Source organism: Arvicola amphibius, chromosome 8 (assembly GCF_903992535.2).
Source record: "Arvicola amphibius chromosome 8, mArvAmp1.2, whole genome shotgun sequence".
In the NCBI taxonomy this organism is placed as follows: domain Eukaryota; kingdom Metazoa; phylum Chordata; class Mammalia; order Rodentia; family Cricetidae; genus Arvicola; species Arvicola amphibius.
Genome location: NC_052054.1, coordinates 64,397,361 through 64,413,699, shown reverse-complemented (window position 1 = coordinate 64,413,699; position 16,339 = coordinate 64,397,361). Strand labels below are relative to the sequence as shown.

The window sequence follows — 16,339 nt, the reverse complement described above, 5'->3', positions numbered from 1 at the left end:
GAGGAAGGAGGTAAATGAGTATGAGAGAAAAAAGGTATATAAATATAATTCTTATATTTTAAAAAGAATATAGTTAAATAAAATAATATTTTCACCTGTGTCCTCATCAGGCAGTAGGGATAATTTTTCCTTAAGCCTTATAAGACACAGTAACTCTATTCTAAAGGTAGATACCTCTGTACATACTTAAGATTAAGAAGCCCTCCATCTTGATTCTGTCAAGTTTGGGAGCAAACAAATACCTTCCTGCTTACTAACAATTTATTTAAGGCCAAGATTCTGTAAGTGTACTCTAATGTGAAGTAGATATTGATATAAGACCATGACTATGAAAACAGAAGATTGTTCAGGCATGAGTGATAGCACAGAAGGTTTGCTTTGAAGAATAGTACTGCATTAATAAATTGTAATCTCCTACCCGGAAAATTAAGGAAATGTGATTCCAATTGTTTTTACCCATTGGATAATTGCAAAAAGTGATGAGCTTCTAGATTTTAAGTATTTTTATCAAGAAATATGAATTTATGAAAACATAATTATTTAATTTTTAAGGGGCTAGGAATTTATGCAAGTTATATAGAGAATATGCTGTTCTTCTACAATACCTGAGTTCAACTCCCAGTATCCATGTTATGTATCTCATAATTGTATGTAATTCTAACTACAGGGGCATTGTATGTCTCTCACATGCACCTGCAATTGTGTACGCATAACCACCCATCTCACATATATACACATATTTAAAGGATTAATAAAATATTTTTGTTTAACTTTTGTTGTATTATTACTATAAATACCCTTCATTCTTATATATTTTTATATTTAAGACAATCTATTTGCAGATTGTTTAATTAATTTGAAGTATGCAGGTGAATAGAGATTTGAACACAATCTCAATGAGTTGGCAACCACTTCTTACCACATGGGTTCAGGGATAAGCTCATCATCAGCTTTTTTAGCAATAGATTTAACTTGTGAGTCATCTTACCACATATAAATACCCTTTATAAACTTTCATTATATAGAATTACCGGCAATAAGGAAGAAAACTATCTATTTGCCATTTTTATGTAAACAGCTCTAAACAATTTTTTAACTGATAAGAGCTGTGTAGGAGATAGCACCTTTTGGGTAATTGTGGCTAGTTGCTTTCAAAGGAAATGATTGAAATCCTCTACACTTTGATATTATTAACTGTGTGCTGTATGTAAAAATGATGATTATAAGACTCCCTATTTTCCACATTATGTGCTAATACTTATTTCACTTCCATAGATTACACATTGATCTTTGAAAAAAGTAACTTTGGTCATTGCTTGAAATCTTCTGTCTAGTAAATAACAGTCATTGAGAAATTTACATGTAATGATTTCCTCTCCTCATTAATCTTACAGAGTACTTGAGTTTGGTTCCCAAGATCCACAAAATAGAGTTTAATGACTCTGATATCCTAGTCTCTTCTCCATTGATTTCTTCAAATATATGTGGCTATAAAATTATATAGTGATATATACAGACATGAAAATTGAAAGAAAATAAAAATTAGTAAAGATTCATGACTGGAATAAAATCTATATTGATCACTAATGAAGACCTTGTGTAGAATTTGTTCACAATGTTGTATGATGTTAAAACTGTTTCTGTGAAAAGGCCAGCTAATATAGACTTCAATGAATCAAAGATGTATGTTATAGTATGAAGTTCAATTAATAAAAACTCAGGTTCAGAAACTGGGGTTCAACCTTAAGATCTGAAATGGAAAACAGCCAGCCACTGGCTCTTACTTCAACCTCACTCTGAAATGGCAATATTGCCTCCTGGAATCTCAGAAAGAGACTGTGTCTGAGAGCTGTCTCCTGCCTGCCCCCCAAATTTTTATATTCCCCTCTAGGTTTGGCATTAAAGACATGCACCACTGGGATAAAGGCAAGCACCACCTGATTTCTATATCAACTACTGTGGCCATTGGGATTAAAGGTGTTTGGTTTTTTGTTTTTACCATAATCTTGACTATAAGGCTGACCAGTGAAACTGTTTTTCTCTGAGATCTTCAGACAGTCCTTATTTATTAAAGTACAATTAAAATACCTCTACATTTCCTCTTTTCCCAAAAACAATAATAAAAAGCCCATACTTACTATAAGAAAACTATAAACAGTAAGTACAATGACTATGTACAATATATACAAGGAAGAAATATATCTACAATATTGAATCCATTTGCATTTGACATATTGAGAAAAAATATTTTGTATACAGCATGTATTGGTGAGTCCAAAGGTTTATACCTAAGTTACTTTCTATCAATGACTTACTTTTGACACAAAGAAGTAATGTGTCATTCATTACTCCATGTGGAGGAGTTTCTTCAATGCCCATTAGTTTCTCTGAAGTAGATTGGTCTGCTCTATCATCCTAAACAGTTGATAATACTAATTTTCAAGGACTATAAATTTGCATTACATTGTTAAATGAACTGTATAGGTACAATACCTTGAACAAGATTCAAAATGCATGTACAATATGTTTTAATAAAATTAGCCCACAGGCTCTTGTTTCCTTTGGAGACAAAAGTAAAACCTCTTCTACAAAGTAACATATCTTTTGACTTAAATTTTAAAGGTTGGATCAATCTAGCAGCATCAATAATCAAATGTCTTTTAGCAGCTGTTGCTCCTTCTTCAGAGATCAAACAATTCAAAGACATCACAATAGCATACAGTATCCAGATTCTCTGTGTATTTTGGATCTTTACATGGAAGCTAAAACAGGGCAGATGGGAGCTGGGAGCTCTAGTTTTTCTCCTGAAGCCAGGTGGCTAGATTTAGGTCCAGCTCCTAAAACTAGAATTCCAAACCCATCCGCGGCCTGGACTGGTGAATAAAAGCCCTAAACAAACATCATTTTAATGAATTGGTATACCAAAAATTTGGGTGCCAAATGAAACATGATTAACAAAATTCAGGGATCTGCAATTGAGGCTCAACATAAAGATCTGAAAAGCAAAGCAGTCAGATACTGGCTCTTACATAAACCTCAGTGCAAAATGGCTATCCTTCCTCTCAGAATCTCAAAAAAAAGACTGTCTTAGAGCTGTCTTTTATTCCTCTTTAGGGCTGGGACTAAAGGCATGTACCAATGGGATTAAAGGTATGCATCCCCCAATTTCTTTATAAACTAGGGTAGTTACTGGGATTAAATGTGCATGTCATTGTGGCTGCTGGGATTAAAGGTGCATGTTACTGTAATGTGGTCTGCATTGTTGACCAGTGGGACTGTTTTACTCTCAGAGCTTCAGGCAGTTTTTATTTATTAAAATACAATTGAAATGCCACTACAATGTTATAACAAGTTACTTAAAGTGACCTTGTTAATAATCATAGTCCTATAAAAACTAATTTAGGAAAGCGATATATTTTATTTCTTCAGTGTTTTTTTTTTTTTTTTGGCCATTTGATCACCTCAGCATAATTGACAGAAGATGATCTATGTGATGTGAAGGATTTATCTCAATAGCAAACACTCACTCGTCTCATTAGAAACTTCATTTTGTGGGCAAGGGCTGCAATCAAAACAGCATGCTGCCATTCCCTCCTGCAAGAATTTTTTGAATCCAGGACCACAATCAGCACTGCACACAGAGGGCGGCATCTACGAAAAAGCAGACACATGCTAGTGTCAGGAGATTTACCTACTCCTATTTTATTATCATATTGATATGCCAATAAGCTAATTTTATATACATCAAAGGATTAATCAGATTAAACTTAATGTATTTTATAATACCTGGCATACATATGCATGGAAACAAACTGATGTAAATTTGAGTAGCTTCTCATACCTAGAAATAAAGGAGTAAGAATGGGTTGTTTGATATGGACAAACACTATAGAGCTTGCAAAGTAGTTTTTTACTTAATTTTCATCACCTTGACACAAAGTACATTAATAAGCTAGAGGGAACCTTAACTAAAATATTTCTCTCCATTGAAATAGCCTGCTCTCAAATTATTTAAGCATTTTATTAATGGGTAATTGATGTAGGACTCCCTGCTCACTGTGGGCAGTCCTGTCCCTAGGCAGGGCTGTGTGAGAATTCAATGAAAGTCAGTAAGCTACGTTCCTTCAGGTCTACAATTTAGTTGCAGTCTCCATACGCCTGCCTACCTTGTCATTTCTTTGCTGTAATTCATGTTCCCAATCAAACCCCTCTCAATATGATTTTGGTCAATATTTAATCACAGCAACATCACAAAAAGCTAAGATGAGCCCTATTGTCTGCAAGGTCCTTGGCCCAGGAAGACTTCCTGCTCCTGCACAGAGGAGATCAATCCAGAGGGGTAAGTGTGTACCCGCCTGCCGGATGGTCAGGGAACTGAGTACAGGGGCCCTTCATCTTACTGCAGCGGCTTCTTTGTTCCACACGACCCTGCTCCTGTACTGAGGAGATCCATTCAGAGGGGTAAATGAGTGCCTGCCAGGCCGGACAGTCCGGGAAACGAGTACAGGGTCCCTTCATCTCCTGCTGCAGGGGCTTCTTTGTTCCACATGACCTTGCCTCCCCCAAGCCTGTTCTATTTTCTGTGATGTCCTTGGCCCAGGAAGAGTTCCTGATCCTGCACTGAGGAGATCCATCCAGAGGGCACTCCTTTCCATCTGCTGGGTCCTTACATCCACCAGCACAGCCAGCTCAGTGCAAGGGGACCTAAGAGAGGGCAGATCAAAAAAAGCCCCCAAGTACACAGTCAGTCACAGCAAAGATTGGACCAAGATGCCAAGACTCTCCTGGCTACATTGAAGGAAGAGAGGGGCAGGGGCCAATGCAAGAATTCCTCCAAAAACCTGAAAAGCAACATGATAAAACCAGAATCCAGTGAACACGCAACAGGAAGACTTGAACACCCTATCCCAAAAGAAGTAGAAGAAATTGACTTTAAACATAGCATTATGAAAATAATAGAGGCCCTTAAACAGGATGTGAAAAATTCCTTTAAAGTATTGGATAAGAAGACAAACAAAAAGTTGGAAGAAATCATTAAATCTCTCAAAGATACCCAAGAAAACCAAGAAAAAGAAATCAAACAGGTAATGGAAACAGTTCAAGATTTGAAGACTGAAATGGAGGCAATGAAGAAAACACAAACCAATGGATGGTAGGATACAATAAATGAACAAGAACTACAGAGACGAGTATAACCAACAGAATACAAGAGATAGAAGAAAGAATCTCAGACACTGAAGATACTATAGAGGAAATAAACTCACTGATAAAAGAAAACAGCAAATTGAACAAATTCTTAACACAAAACATCCAGGAAATCTGGGACTCCATGAAAAGACCAAACCTAAGAATAATAGGGGTAGAAGAAGAAGAATTACAGCTTAAAGGCCCAGAAAATATATTCAACAAAATTATAGAAGAAAACGTTCCCAACCTAAAGAAGGACATTCTTATTAGGGTACAAGTAGCATAAAGAACACCAAATAGACTGGATAAAAAACAAACTTCACCATATAATAATCAAAACACTAAACATACAGAATAAAGAAAAAATATTAAGAGCTACAAAAGAAAAAGGGCAATTAACATATAAAGGTAAACCTATCAAAACTACATTTGACTTCTCTATGGAAACCATGAAGCCAGAATGTCTTAGATAGATGTGCTGCAGACACTAAGAGACCGTGGATGCAAGGTCCGACTGCTATACCCAGCAAAGCTTGCATTCACCATTGATGGAGAAAACAAGATATTCCAGGACAAAAACAGATTTAGACAATACATACCTACAAACCAAGCCTCACAAAAAGTACTAGAAGGAAAACCACAACCCAAGAAAGCCAACAACATCCATAATAACACAGACATCTGACAACCCTCCACAAGAACAACTCCAAGAAGGGAAACACACAAACACTACCACCAAAAACAATAACCGGAGTTAACAACCACTGTTCATTAATATCACTTAACATCAATTGATTCAATTCACTGATAAAAAAGGTACAGGTTAAGAGAATGGATACAAAAACAGGATCCAACATTCTTCCATTTACAACAAACATACCTCAACCTCAAAGACAGATACTACCTCAGAGTAAAGGGTTGGGAAAAGGATTTCCAATCAAACAGACCTAAGAAACAAGCAGGTATGCCTTTCTTAATATCTAACAAAATTGATTTCAAACTAAAATCAATCAGAAGAGATGGAGAAGGACATTTTATACTCATAACAGGAAAAAATCATCAGGTTGAAGTCTCAGTCTTGAATATCTACACCCTTAATATAAAAGCACCCACATATGTAAAAGAAATATATTTTTTTTATTTTTTCTTCACTTTTTTTAAATTTATTTTTTGTTTATTAAAAATTTCTGCCTCCTCCCCACCTCCCATTTACCTCCCCCTCCCCCCTCCCTCTCCAGTAAGGGTTCCCTGCTCTGTGGGAAGTCCATGTTCCTCCCCCTTGCGTCCAAGTCTAGGAAGGTGAGCATACAAATAGGCTAGGCCCCCCAAAGCCAGTATGTGTAGTAAAATCCAAATCCAGTGCCATTGTCCTTGGCTTCTCAGCAGCCCTCATTGTCCGCCATGTTCAGGGAGTCCAGTTTTATTCCGTGCTTTTTCAGTCCCAGTCCAGCTGGCCTTGGTGAGCTCCGATTAGATCAGCCCCCACCATCTTGGTGGGTGGGAGCACCCCTCGCATTCCTGACTTCCTTGCTCATGTTCTCCCTCCTTCTGCTCCTCATTTGGACCTTGGGTGCTCAGTTCGGTGCACCAATGTGTGGCTCTGTCTCTATTTCCATCCATCGCCAGATGAAGGTTCTATGGTGATATGCAAGATATTCATCAGTATGACTATAGGATCTGGCCTTTTCAGGCTCCCTCTCCTCAGCTGCCCTAGGAACTAGCTGGGGGTAGCTCCCTGGATACCTGGGAACCGTCTAGAGTCAAGTCTCTTGCCAACCCTAAAATGGCTCCCTTAATAAAGATATATACTTCCCTGCTCCCATACCTACCCTTCCTGTATCCCTGCAACAGACAAAGGTCTGATCTCCAAAATATATAAGGAACTCAAGAGACTAGACTTTAAAATGCCAATTAACCCAATTAAAAAAATGGGGCGCTGAACTGAACAGAGAATTCTCAACAAAAGAAGTTCAAATGGCCAAAAGACACTTAAGGTCACGCTCAACCTCCTTAGCGATCAGGGAAATGCAAATCAAAACAACTTTGAGATACCATCTTACACCTGTCAGATTGACTAAAATCAAAAACACCAATGAAAGCCTTTGCTGGAGAGGTTGTGGAATAAGGGGTACACTCATCCATTGCTGGTGGGAATGCAAACTTGTACAACCACTTTGGAAAGCAGTGTGGAGGTTTCTCAGGAAATTTGGGATCAACCTATCCCAGGACCCAGCAATTCCACTCTTGGGAATATACCTAAGAGATGCCCTATCATATTACAAAAGCATTTGTTCAATTATGTTCATAGCAGCATTATTTGTAATAGCCAGAACCTGGAAACAACCTAGATGCCCTTCAGTGGAAGAATGGATGAAGAAACTGGAATATATACATATTAGAGTACTACTCAGCGATAAAAAAATTGGGAAATTGGGGGAGGGGTGGGATGGGAGTGAGGGGTGATGGGGAGAGAAAAGTGTGAAGGGGAAGATGGGGAGAGCTTGAAAGAAATATTACTAGAACTCAAATTACACATCAAACCCCACACACTAATAGTAGGAGATTTCAACACTCCTCTCTCACCAATGGAGCGGTCAATCAGACAGAAATAAATGAGAAATAAGAGAACTAACAGACACCTATAGAACATTCCACCCAAACAGAAAAGAATATACCTTCTTCTCAACATCGTATGGAACCTTCTCGAAAATTGATCACATAATTGGTAACAAAGCAAACATCCACAGATACAAAAAAAGTGTAGTAACTACCTATGTACTATCAGATCACCATGGAAAAAAGTTAGAATTCAACAACAATCATACCCCCAGTAGCCTACAAACTCATGGTAACTGAACAGTCAACTACTGAACCACCCCTGGGTCAAGGAAGAAATAAAAAAGAAATTAAAGTCTTCTTTGAATTCAATGAAAATGAAAACACAACATACCCAAACCTATGGGACACTATGAAAGCAGTGCTAAGAGGAAAGATCATAGCACAACAAATGGGCACAGGGAACCGTTTCCTATGCATAACCCCAGCTGCACAGACTTTAAGGGCAACATTGAATAAATGGGACCTCCTGAAGTTGAGCAGCTTCTGTAAAGCAAAGGACATTGTCACTAAGAGAAAAGATCTTCACCAACCCTGCAACTGACAAAGGTCTGATCTCTAAAATATATAAGGAACTCAAGAGACTAGACGGTAAAATGCCAATTAACCCAATTAAAAAATGGGGCGCTGAACTGAACAGAGAATTCTCAACAGAAGAAGTTCGAATGGCCAAAAGACACTTAAGGTCATGCTCAACCTCCCTAGCTATCAGGGAAATGCAAATCAAAACAACTTTGAGATATCATCTTACACCTGTCAGATTGGCTAAAATCCAAAACACCAATAATAACCTTTGCTGGAGAGGTTGTGGGGTAAGGGGCACACTCATCCATTGCTGGTGGGAATGCAAACTTGTGCAACCACTTTGGAAAGCAGTGTGGCGGTTTCTCAGGAAATTCGGGATCAACCTACCCCAGGACCCAGCAATTCCACTCTTGGGAATCTACCCAAGAGATGCCCAATCATACAACAAAAGCATATGCTCATCTATGTTCATAGCAGCATTATTTGTAATAGCCAGATCCTGGAGACAACCTAGATGCCCTTCAGTGGAAGAATGGATGAAGAAACTGTGGAATATATACATGCTAGAATACTACTCAGCGGTAAAAAACAATGACATCTTGAATTTTGCAGGCAAATGGATGGAAATAGAAAACACTATTCTGAGTGAGGTAACCCAGGCCCATAAAGATGAACATGGGATGTACTCACTCATATTCGGTTTCTAGCCATAATTAAAGGACATCGAGCCTATAAATTTGGGATCCTTGAGAAGATAATAAGAAGGTGAACTCCCAAAAAAAGATATAGTAATCCTCCTGGATATTGGAAGTAGACACGATCGCCAGGCAAAATTGGGAACTTGAGGGTTGGGCAAGACTGGGCCAAGGGAAGATGGGGAGAGAAAAGTGTGAAGGGGAGAACCGGGGGAGCTCGGAGGAATGGGGTGCTTGGGATATAGGAAGGGTGGATATGAGAGCAGGGAAGCATATATCTTAATTTAAGGAGCTACCTGAGGGTTGTCAAGAGACTTGACCCTAGAGGGGTTCCCAGGTTTCCAGGGAGACGCCCCCAGTTAGTTCCTTGGGCAGCTGAGGAGAGGGAGCCTGAAAAGGCCAGTTCCTATAGCCATACTGATGAATTTCTTGCATATCACCATAGAACCTCCACCTGACGATAGATGAAGAAAATGACAGAGCCCCACATTGGAGCACCGGACTGAGCTCCCAAGGTCCTGATGTGGAGCAGAAGGAGAGAGAACATGAGAAAGAAAGTCAGGACCGTGAGGGAACCTCCAGCTGGCGACAGATGGGGAAGGTGACTGAGCCCCACATTGGAGCACTGGACTGAGCTCCCAAGGTCCCGATGAGGAGCAGAAGGAGCGAGAACATGAGGGAGAAAGTCAGGAACGAGAGGGGTGCGTTCACTCATGGAAACGGTGGGACAGAACTAATGGGAGATCACCAACTCCAGTTGGAATGGGACTGATGGATCATGCGACCAAACCCGTCTCTCTGAGTGTGGCCAACAGCGGGGGCTGAATGAGAAGCAAAGGACAATGGCTCTGGGCTCTGATTGTTCTTCATGGACGGGCTCTGTGGGAGCCTTCTCAGCTTGGTCGATCACCTTCCTGGACCTGGGGGGCATTGGGAGGACCTTGGTCTTAGCATAGAGTGGGGAACCCTGATGGCTCCTTGGCCTTGAGAGGGAGGGAGGGGAGGTATGGGTGGAGGGGAGGGGAGGGAAGGGGAAGAAGGAGGGGAGGGAAGGGGGAGGAGGAGGGAAGGAGATGGAAATTTTTAAATATAAAAAAAAATAAACCATGAGGAAAAAAAAAAGAAAAAAAAAGAAAACGAAGAAAGCTCACTTAGAGACTTAACAGCATGAATTTTTCTCCGTGGAATTTTTTTTTAAAAAATTAAAAAGAAGAAAATACTGGAACATGAAAAAAAAAAGGATGAGGTTGACAAAGAGGGACAAAGATCGTGGAGGGCCTTTTGAGCTGAAATAAAAATAGTTTGACTTTGGGAAGTGGAAGATAAAAATAAATAAATAAATAAATAAAAAACTCAGCTAAATAGGCAGTGAGGAAGAGTATAATTGATATGTGTTGAGCTGGAAAGAATGGTGTTTCCTGAGATGTACATGCTTTACAATGCCTGCAAATATTTGGGGAACCTGAATAAAAGTTTGATTTGGATTATTTTTCTTTTGATGACCAATTTCTTGAGATTTTTGTATATTTTGGAGATCAGACATTTGTCTGATGTGGGGTTAGTGAAGATCTTTTCCCATTCTGTAGGCTGCTGTTTTCTCTTATTGACCATGTCCTTTGCTTTACAGAAGCTTTACAGTTTCAGGAAGTCCCATTAATTATTATCTCAGTGTCTGTGCTGCTGGGGTTATATTAGGAAGTGGTTTCCTGTGCCAATATGTTCAAATGTACTTCCCACTTTCTCTTCTATAAGGTTTGGTATGGCTAGCTTTATGTTGAGAGTTCATCTTAAAACTGTAAGAATGGCCAAAATCAAAAATACTGATGACAACTTATACTGGAGAGGTTGTTGGGTAAAAGGAAAACTACTATGTTGCTAGAGGGAATGCAAGCTGGTACAGCCCTTTTGGATGTTAGTGTGGTGATTTGTCAGAAAATTAAGAAACAACCTTACTTAAAACCCAGTAATTTCACTTTTGGGTATTTATCCCAAGATGCTCAAATGTGCCACAAGGACAGACCTCAACTATGTTCATAGCAGCATTGCTTGTCATACCAGAATATGGACCAACCTAAATACCCTTTGACCAAAAAATGGATAAAGAAACTGCGGTACACTTACAAAGTGGAGTACTATATAGCAGAAAAAATAATATCTTGAATTTTACAGGAAAATTGAAGGAGCTAGAAAACATCATTTTGAGTGAGGTAACCCAGACACAGAATATATTTTTTCATATTTAGTTCCTCATAAGTGGTTTTTAAACATAAAGCAAGGAAAACCAGCTTACAAATTACATTCCCAGAGAACTGAGACAACAAATAAGACTGTAAGAGAGACATACATAAATCTAATCCACATGGGAAGTAGAAAAAGACAAGATCTCCTGAGTAAATTGGGAGCATGGGGATCTTGGGGGAGGGTGGTAGGTGATGGGAAAGGAGGGCAGGGAGCAGAGAAAAATGTAGACCTCAATAAAAATCAATAAAAATTAAAAAAACACATCAATAAAAATAAAAAACTTCTATTCACACAAAATATAATGTAAAACATATTAAAAATTTTGATTTTGTAAAAATTTCATTGAAGTATTTCTTAAAGTTTAAAATGAAAGAACTTTGTATAAACAAAAGCTCTGGATTGGGATCTACACACTGTTTTAGATATCTCCTGATTGTTGTGTGCTGACTTGCATCCTCTGTTCAGAACTGAGTTATGTGTCAACACCACAGTGTCTCCTCTGCATTGGTTCTTCATGTTCTCCACAAGAAGATTAACTACAAGTCTTCCATTTATTCCTCAATGTTTTCTTGAAAGAGAGTCTTAAATTGTAGTATTGGTACACCTCAACTCCCTAAGTAGAGTATATTAACTTAGATCACACAGAAATCTGCCTCTCCTGCCTTCTGAATACTGGGATTAAATGTGCACGCTATCAGTGTGCATATTTCTTCTCTTATTTTCTTTATTTAATTTTACTATTTCTTTTTTTGTATTTGCTAAGATGTCAAGGACTATTTTCAAGAATCATGGAGTAAATGCCTATCCTTGTCCAATCTCTGTTCATTTATTTGAGCTGGTGTCTGTTTATGCAACCCTAATCACTTGGACGTGCTGTGCAGGCCTGACTGGCCATAAACAGATAGGATTTTTTTCTACCTCTGCCACCCAAGTGTATTTATTAAGCATACACACCAATGCGTACACCCGTCCTCAGTTAGGATTTCATTGGAAATTCTTTGAGTTTCTTTTCCTGTAGTACAATGTTGTCAATATGATTGTCATAGATCAACTTTTTAATATGATCAGGCTGGAAAACATTGAGTAATTAATAGAAAAGAAAACCTTATTATGTCAAGATGGGTTCCTTCTATTGTGTAAGATTTTGTTTGATTTAAATTTTTGTTTCTCATTTTTTTTTATTAAAAATTTCCATCTTCTCCCCTCCTCCTCCCTCTTCCCTCCCCTCCCTTCCACCCATACCCCCACTCCTCCCCTCTCCAAGACAAAGAGCCATCAGGGTTCCCTTCACTATGTTTGATTTAAATTTTAACTCTCAGTGAATGCTGAACTGTTGTAGGGAGTGGGCTGCTTGTTTGTCTTGGCTGCCTGGCTAGCTGAGCTTCAAAATAACCACACAGATGCTGTGTTAATTAAATCACTGCTTAGCCCATTAGCTCTAATTTCTTAGGGGCTAATTTTTACATATAATTTAACCCATTTCTATTAATCTGTGTATCACCATGTGGAAGTGGCTTACAAGGTAATATTCCCAATGTCTGTCTCTGGCAGTTCCACTGCATATCTCCTACTCTGCTTTCTTCCTCCCAGAATTCAGTTCAGCTTTTCCTTCCTACCTAAGTTCTGCCCTATCAACAGGCACAAAGCACTTTTTGTATTAACCAATGAAAGCAATATAAAGACAGAAGGACCTCCTACACCACTGAACTTTGTTAAGAGCCATTTCTGCACACATTTGAATAATTATGTAGGCCTGTGCTTGGGTATATTTCTGAGCTACATTTCTTTAACTTTTAAATATGTTAAAAATCATTGTAACCTTGGAATAAAGTCATGTTTGTCACAGGGACAGATCATTTTGTTTTGTTTTTGACTTATACTATTTAGTGTTTAGTTGATAATTTTCCATTTAAGTTCATGAAATTGTGTAGTGTCTGATGTTCTTTATTATGTCTCATTTTCATAAGATTTCTTTCCTCCATCTTTATAGAAGAAATGTCTTCATGTTAGTAACTGAAGTGTGTTTTTGGAAGGACAAATGAATGTATGTTTTACAAAAAATTCTTGTTTGTGTATTATGATAGGAGAAAATGAAAATTAATATTTGGTTTTGAGAACAATTTGCTAATTGTTCATTTTTGTAGCTATATATGATAATTTTCTAATGGTTGTTTTTCTGTATTGTTTTCTAATATTCTCATTGTCTTCCTGGACCACATATTTATCTTTGTTGTCAGTGTGTAGAAGTTTTTCAAGTGTCTTCCATTGTGGTCATAATTTTCTATAAAATATACATCAATGAATATTCATCTGTTTCTGTATTAGTTATGGTTCTCTAGAGTAATAGAATTTACAGTATTCTGTCTGTCTCTCTTTATGTATGAATATATGTATGTATGTATGTATGTATGCAAATGATGCAAATGATGTATGACATCATTTAGTTTGTGGTCTAGCTAATCCAACACTGCTAGTTAAGAATGGGATCTAAGAATACAGAAGCTACTCAGTCCATGATCCCGAATGTCTCGGTTGATCTTCAGTAAACACTTGAATCCCAGACACGATGGCTCATTATAATGTCAATGACAGAATGGACTTTCTAGCAAGGTGAGAGCCAGCAGACAGAGTATAAGTTTCCTTTCTCTTTGCTCTTGTATAGGCTTCCAGCAAAGTGTGTAGCAAATATTGTAGGGGATTTACAAAATCAAATTATCTGTTCTTCCAGCACAGTGTGTAGCAGAGATTATAGGAGGATTTTCCAGATCAAATGAACTAAATGATTAAAGTTTGTCTTACCAATTCAAGATTCACATAAATAATGTTTCTTTCCCAGATTAGGTTAGAAGATGTGATATAAAGGCATGAATTCCTTTCCTCTCCTTATTCCTTTCTTTCTTTCTTTCTTTCTTTCTTTCTTTCTTTCTTTCTTTCTTTCTTTCTATCGTTCTCTCTTTCTTTATCTCTTTGTTTGTTTGTTTCTTTCTTTCATTTATCTGATATATTTTAGAGACATATTTTTCTTTCTAGCCCTTATCCTGGAACTGGCTATGTAGAAGAGGTTCCCTCAAACCAAGTGGTCCAACTTTATCTGCCTCCTGAGTTCTGGAATTAAAGAGTATTACCACAACCCGATATAAGACACATCTTTCTATCTCAACAATCTGGGTAACAATTGTATCTTCTTACTTCAAAATAAGCAAAAATAATGCACAAGTGTGCTCTCCATTCTGGGGTTTTTATAAATTCAATGTGTAATCAAATATATTTCTTTGAAGAGCTCTCAAATTCTCTTTTGATTATAAAGGATAGCTTTGTTGGGTATAGTAACATGATTTTGCAAACATATCTCTAAGTCCTTGAATTGCATAACTTATACTCTGCCCTTTTAAAGGAACTAAAGGTCTCTTCTATTATTTATTTATAAGAGGTCTTTCTATGAAAAGAATTTCTATTCTACACCCTTCAATTTCCATTCTGTGCCATTATAATACAAATCTATGTAAAATATGTCATAGGAAGTTTTTTTTTCTGATAATATGTTTTTATAAATGCCTTCTGTCTTCAGATGGTCATGTATCTCATTGCATTTTGGGAAATTATTGTTGCATTTTATTGAATATATTGTTGATGTCTTCATTAGTCCTTCTGTCTAGTTTTAATAACTTTGATTATTTAATCAAACCCCCTTTGTCTCATATATATTTTGATATTTAGCTGTCATAGTTTCAGTGTTCTAATTCTTCTGCTTGTCTCTGAGCCTTGCCATCCTGTACTCAACTTGAAGTTTTCCTTTATGAGAATTTTTTTTGAGATATTTATTGGATTTTTTGTTTCCTCTACATATTTTAGTTTGAATATTTTTATCATTTTCTACCATTTGGAAAGTATCTATCATATGCTTACTCAGTTCCTTATGGTATACAAGGATTTATGATTTCATTGCCTTCTTCTAGAATTGATTTGTGTCCTGTTTGATGCCCTGGAATTTTGTTATTATAATTCTTTGTATCTTTCTAATATGTCATTGAACACATTCTCATTTTAACCTATGACTGTAATATTTGTAGTTCTGTTGGCTTGAAGACTTATTTTTTTGTTCATTTGTTTTTGCATGAAATTAGCCTATATGGGAGATGAGCACTGGTTTCAGGGTTCATAATCTTCTGTATCCTTCAGTGGATATTTTGCAATGCTCAATTTGGCTTGGAAAGTACATACTTGAAAAATTATTGTTGCTCCCTGAATGGATATGTCAGTCAGTGGCTATACCTTCAGTCCATATGTTTTATTTCCTGATAATAACTCTCATTATCACTCTGAGATAAATATTATTTTGTAGATTTTATGCTATCTGGAATTTGTAATACAACTTCAGATCTAGCTTGATGATATTCCTGAAATTAACTCCTTTAAGTTTTGACCCACATAATGCTGGAGAAGTTTGAATTGGATATCTAAAACCATTAACATTAGAATTCACACTTATAGCATACATTAGACCCATAATGGAATTCATTTATAAATGTCAAAAAGCCATTATTGTACTACCAATATTTCCTCTGCACACAGATAAGGTAACTAGACACACACTCTTTGCTTTGAGTAAAATATAAAAGAATTTACAGGACCAAGCAATGTTCCTCTAGGTAACAATTACTTTAACAGATATGCATCCATTGGCACCATACATTGCAGTGTTGCACAGATATACATACAAAGAAAGCACCCATATCAACTTAAAACCATAAAGAAAAACATGAATAAAGTTATAATTCATAGGGTTATGAAAATATTACCTTAATATATTGTTCAAGATGTTGGCAATTTAGTATCTGTTGTTAAAGATACTTAATAACAATTATGTAATAAATATTAATGATTTGTATGTGTTTACATTTTTCTTCCCTTAGATTTACCGTCAGTCTTTCGACACCTGTGTCAAGTGTTCCACAAAAACACAACAATCACTGTCTAGCTATCAGAATTGTACCAAGATAAAGTGGCTCTATTTACCAGAAACAATATTGTGCAGTAGTAACAGTCATTATACATTATATATTAAAAACAAGAAA

The 16,339-nt window shown here is 37.1% G+C and overlaps 1 protein-coding gene across 1 annotated transcript in view; it reads right to left on the bottom strand.

The window, feature by feature from the left end:
- Nucleotides 1-16,339, bottom strand: part of LOC119821752 (vomeronasal type-2 receptor 116-like) — a 32,282-nt gene that overhangs the window by 3,892 nt on the left and 12,051 nt on the right. The window contains exon 6 of the mRNA XM_038340873.1: nucleotides 3,528-3,651. Coding sequence (XP_038196801.1) covers nucleotides 3,528-3,651 — 124 coding nt within the window. The remainder of the gene's footprint in view (nucleotides 1-3,527; nucleotides 3,652-16,339) is intronic.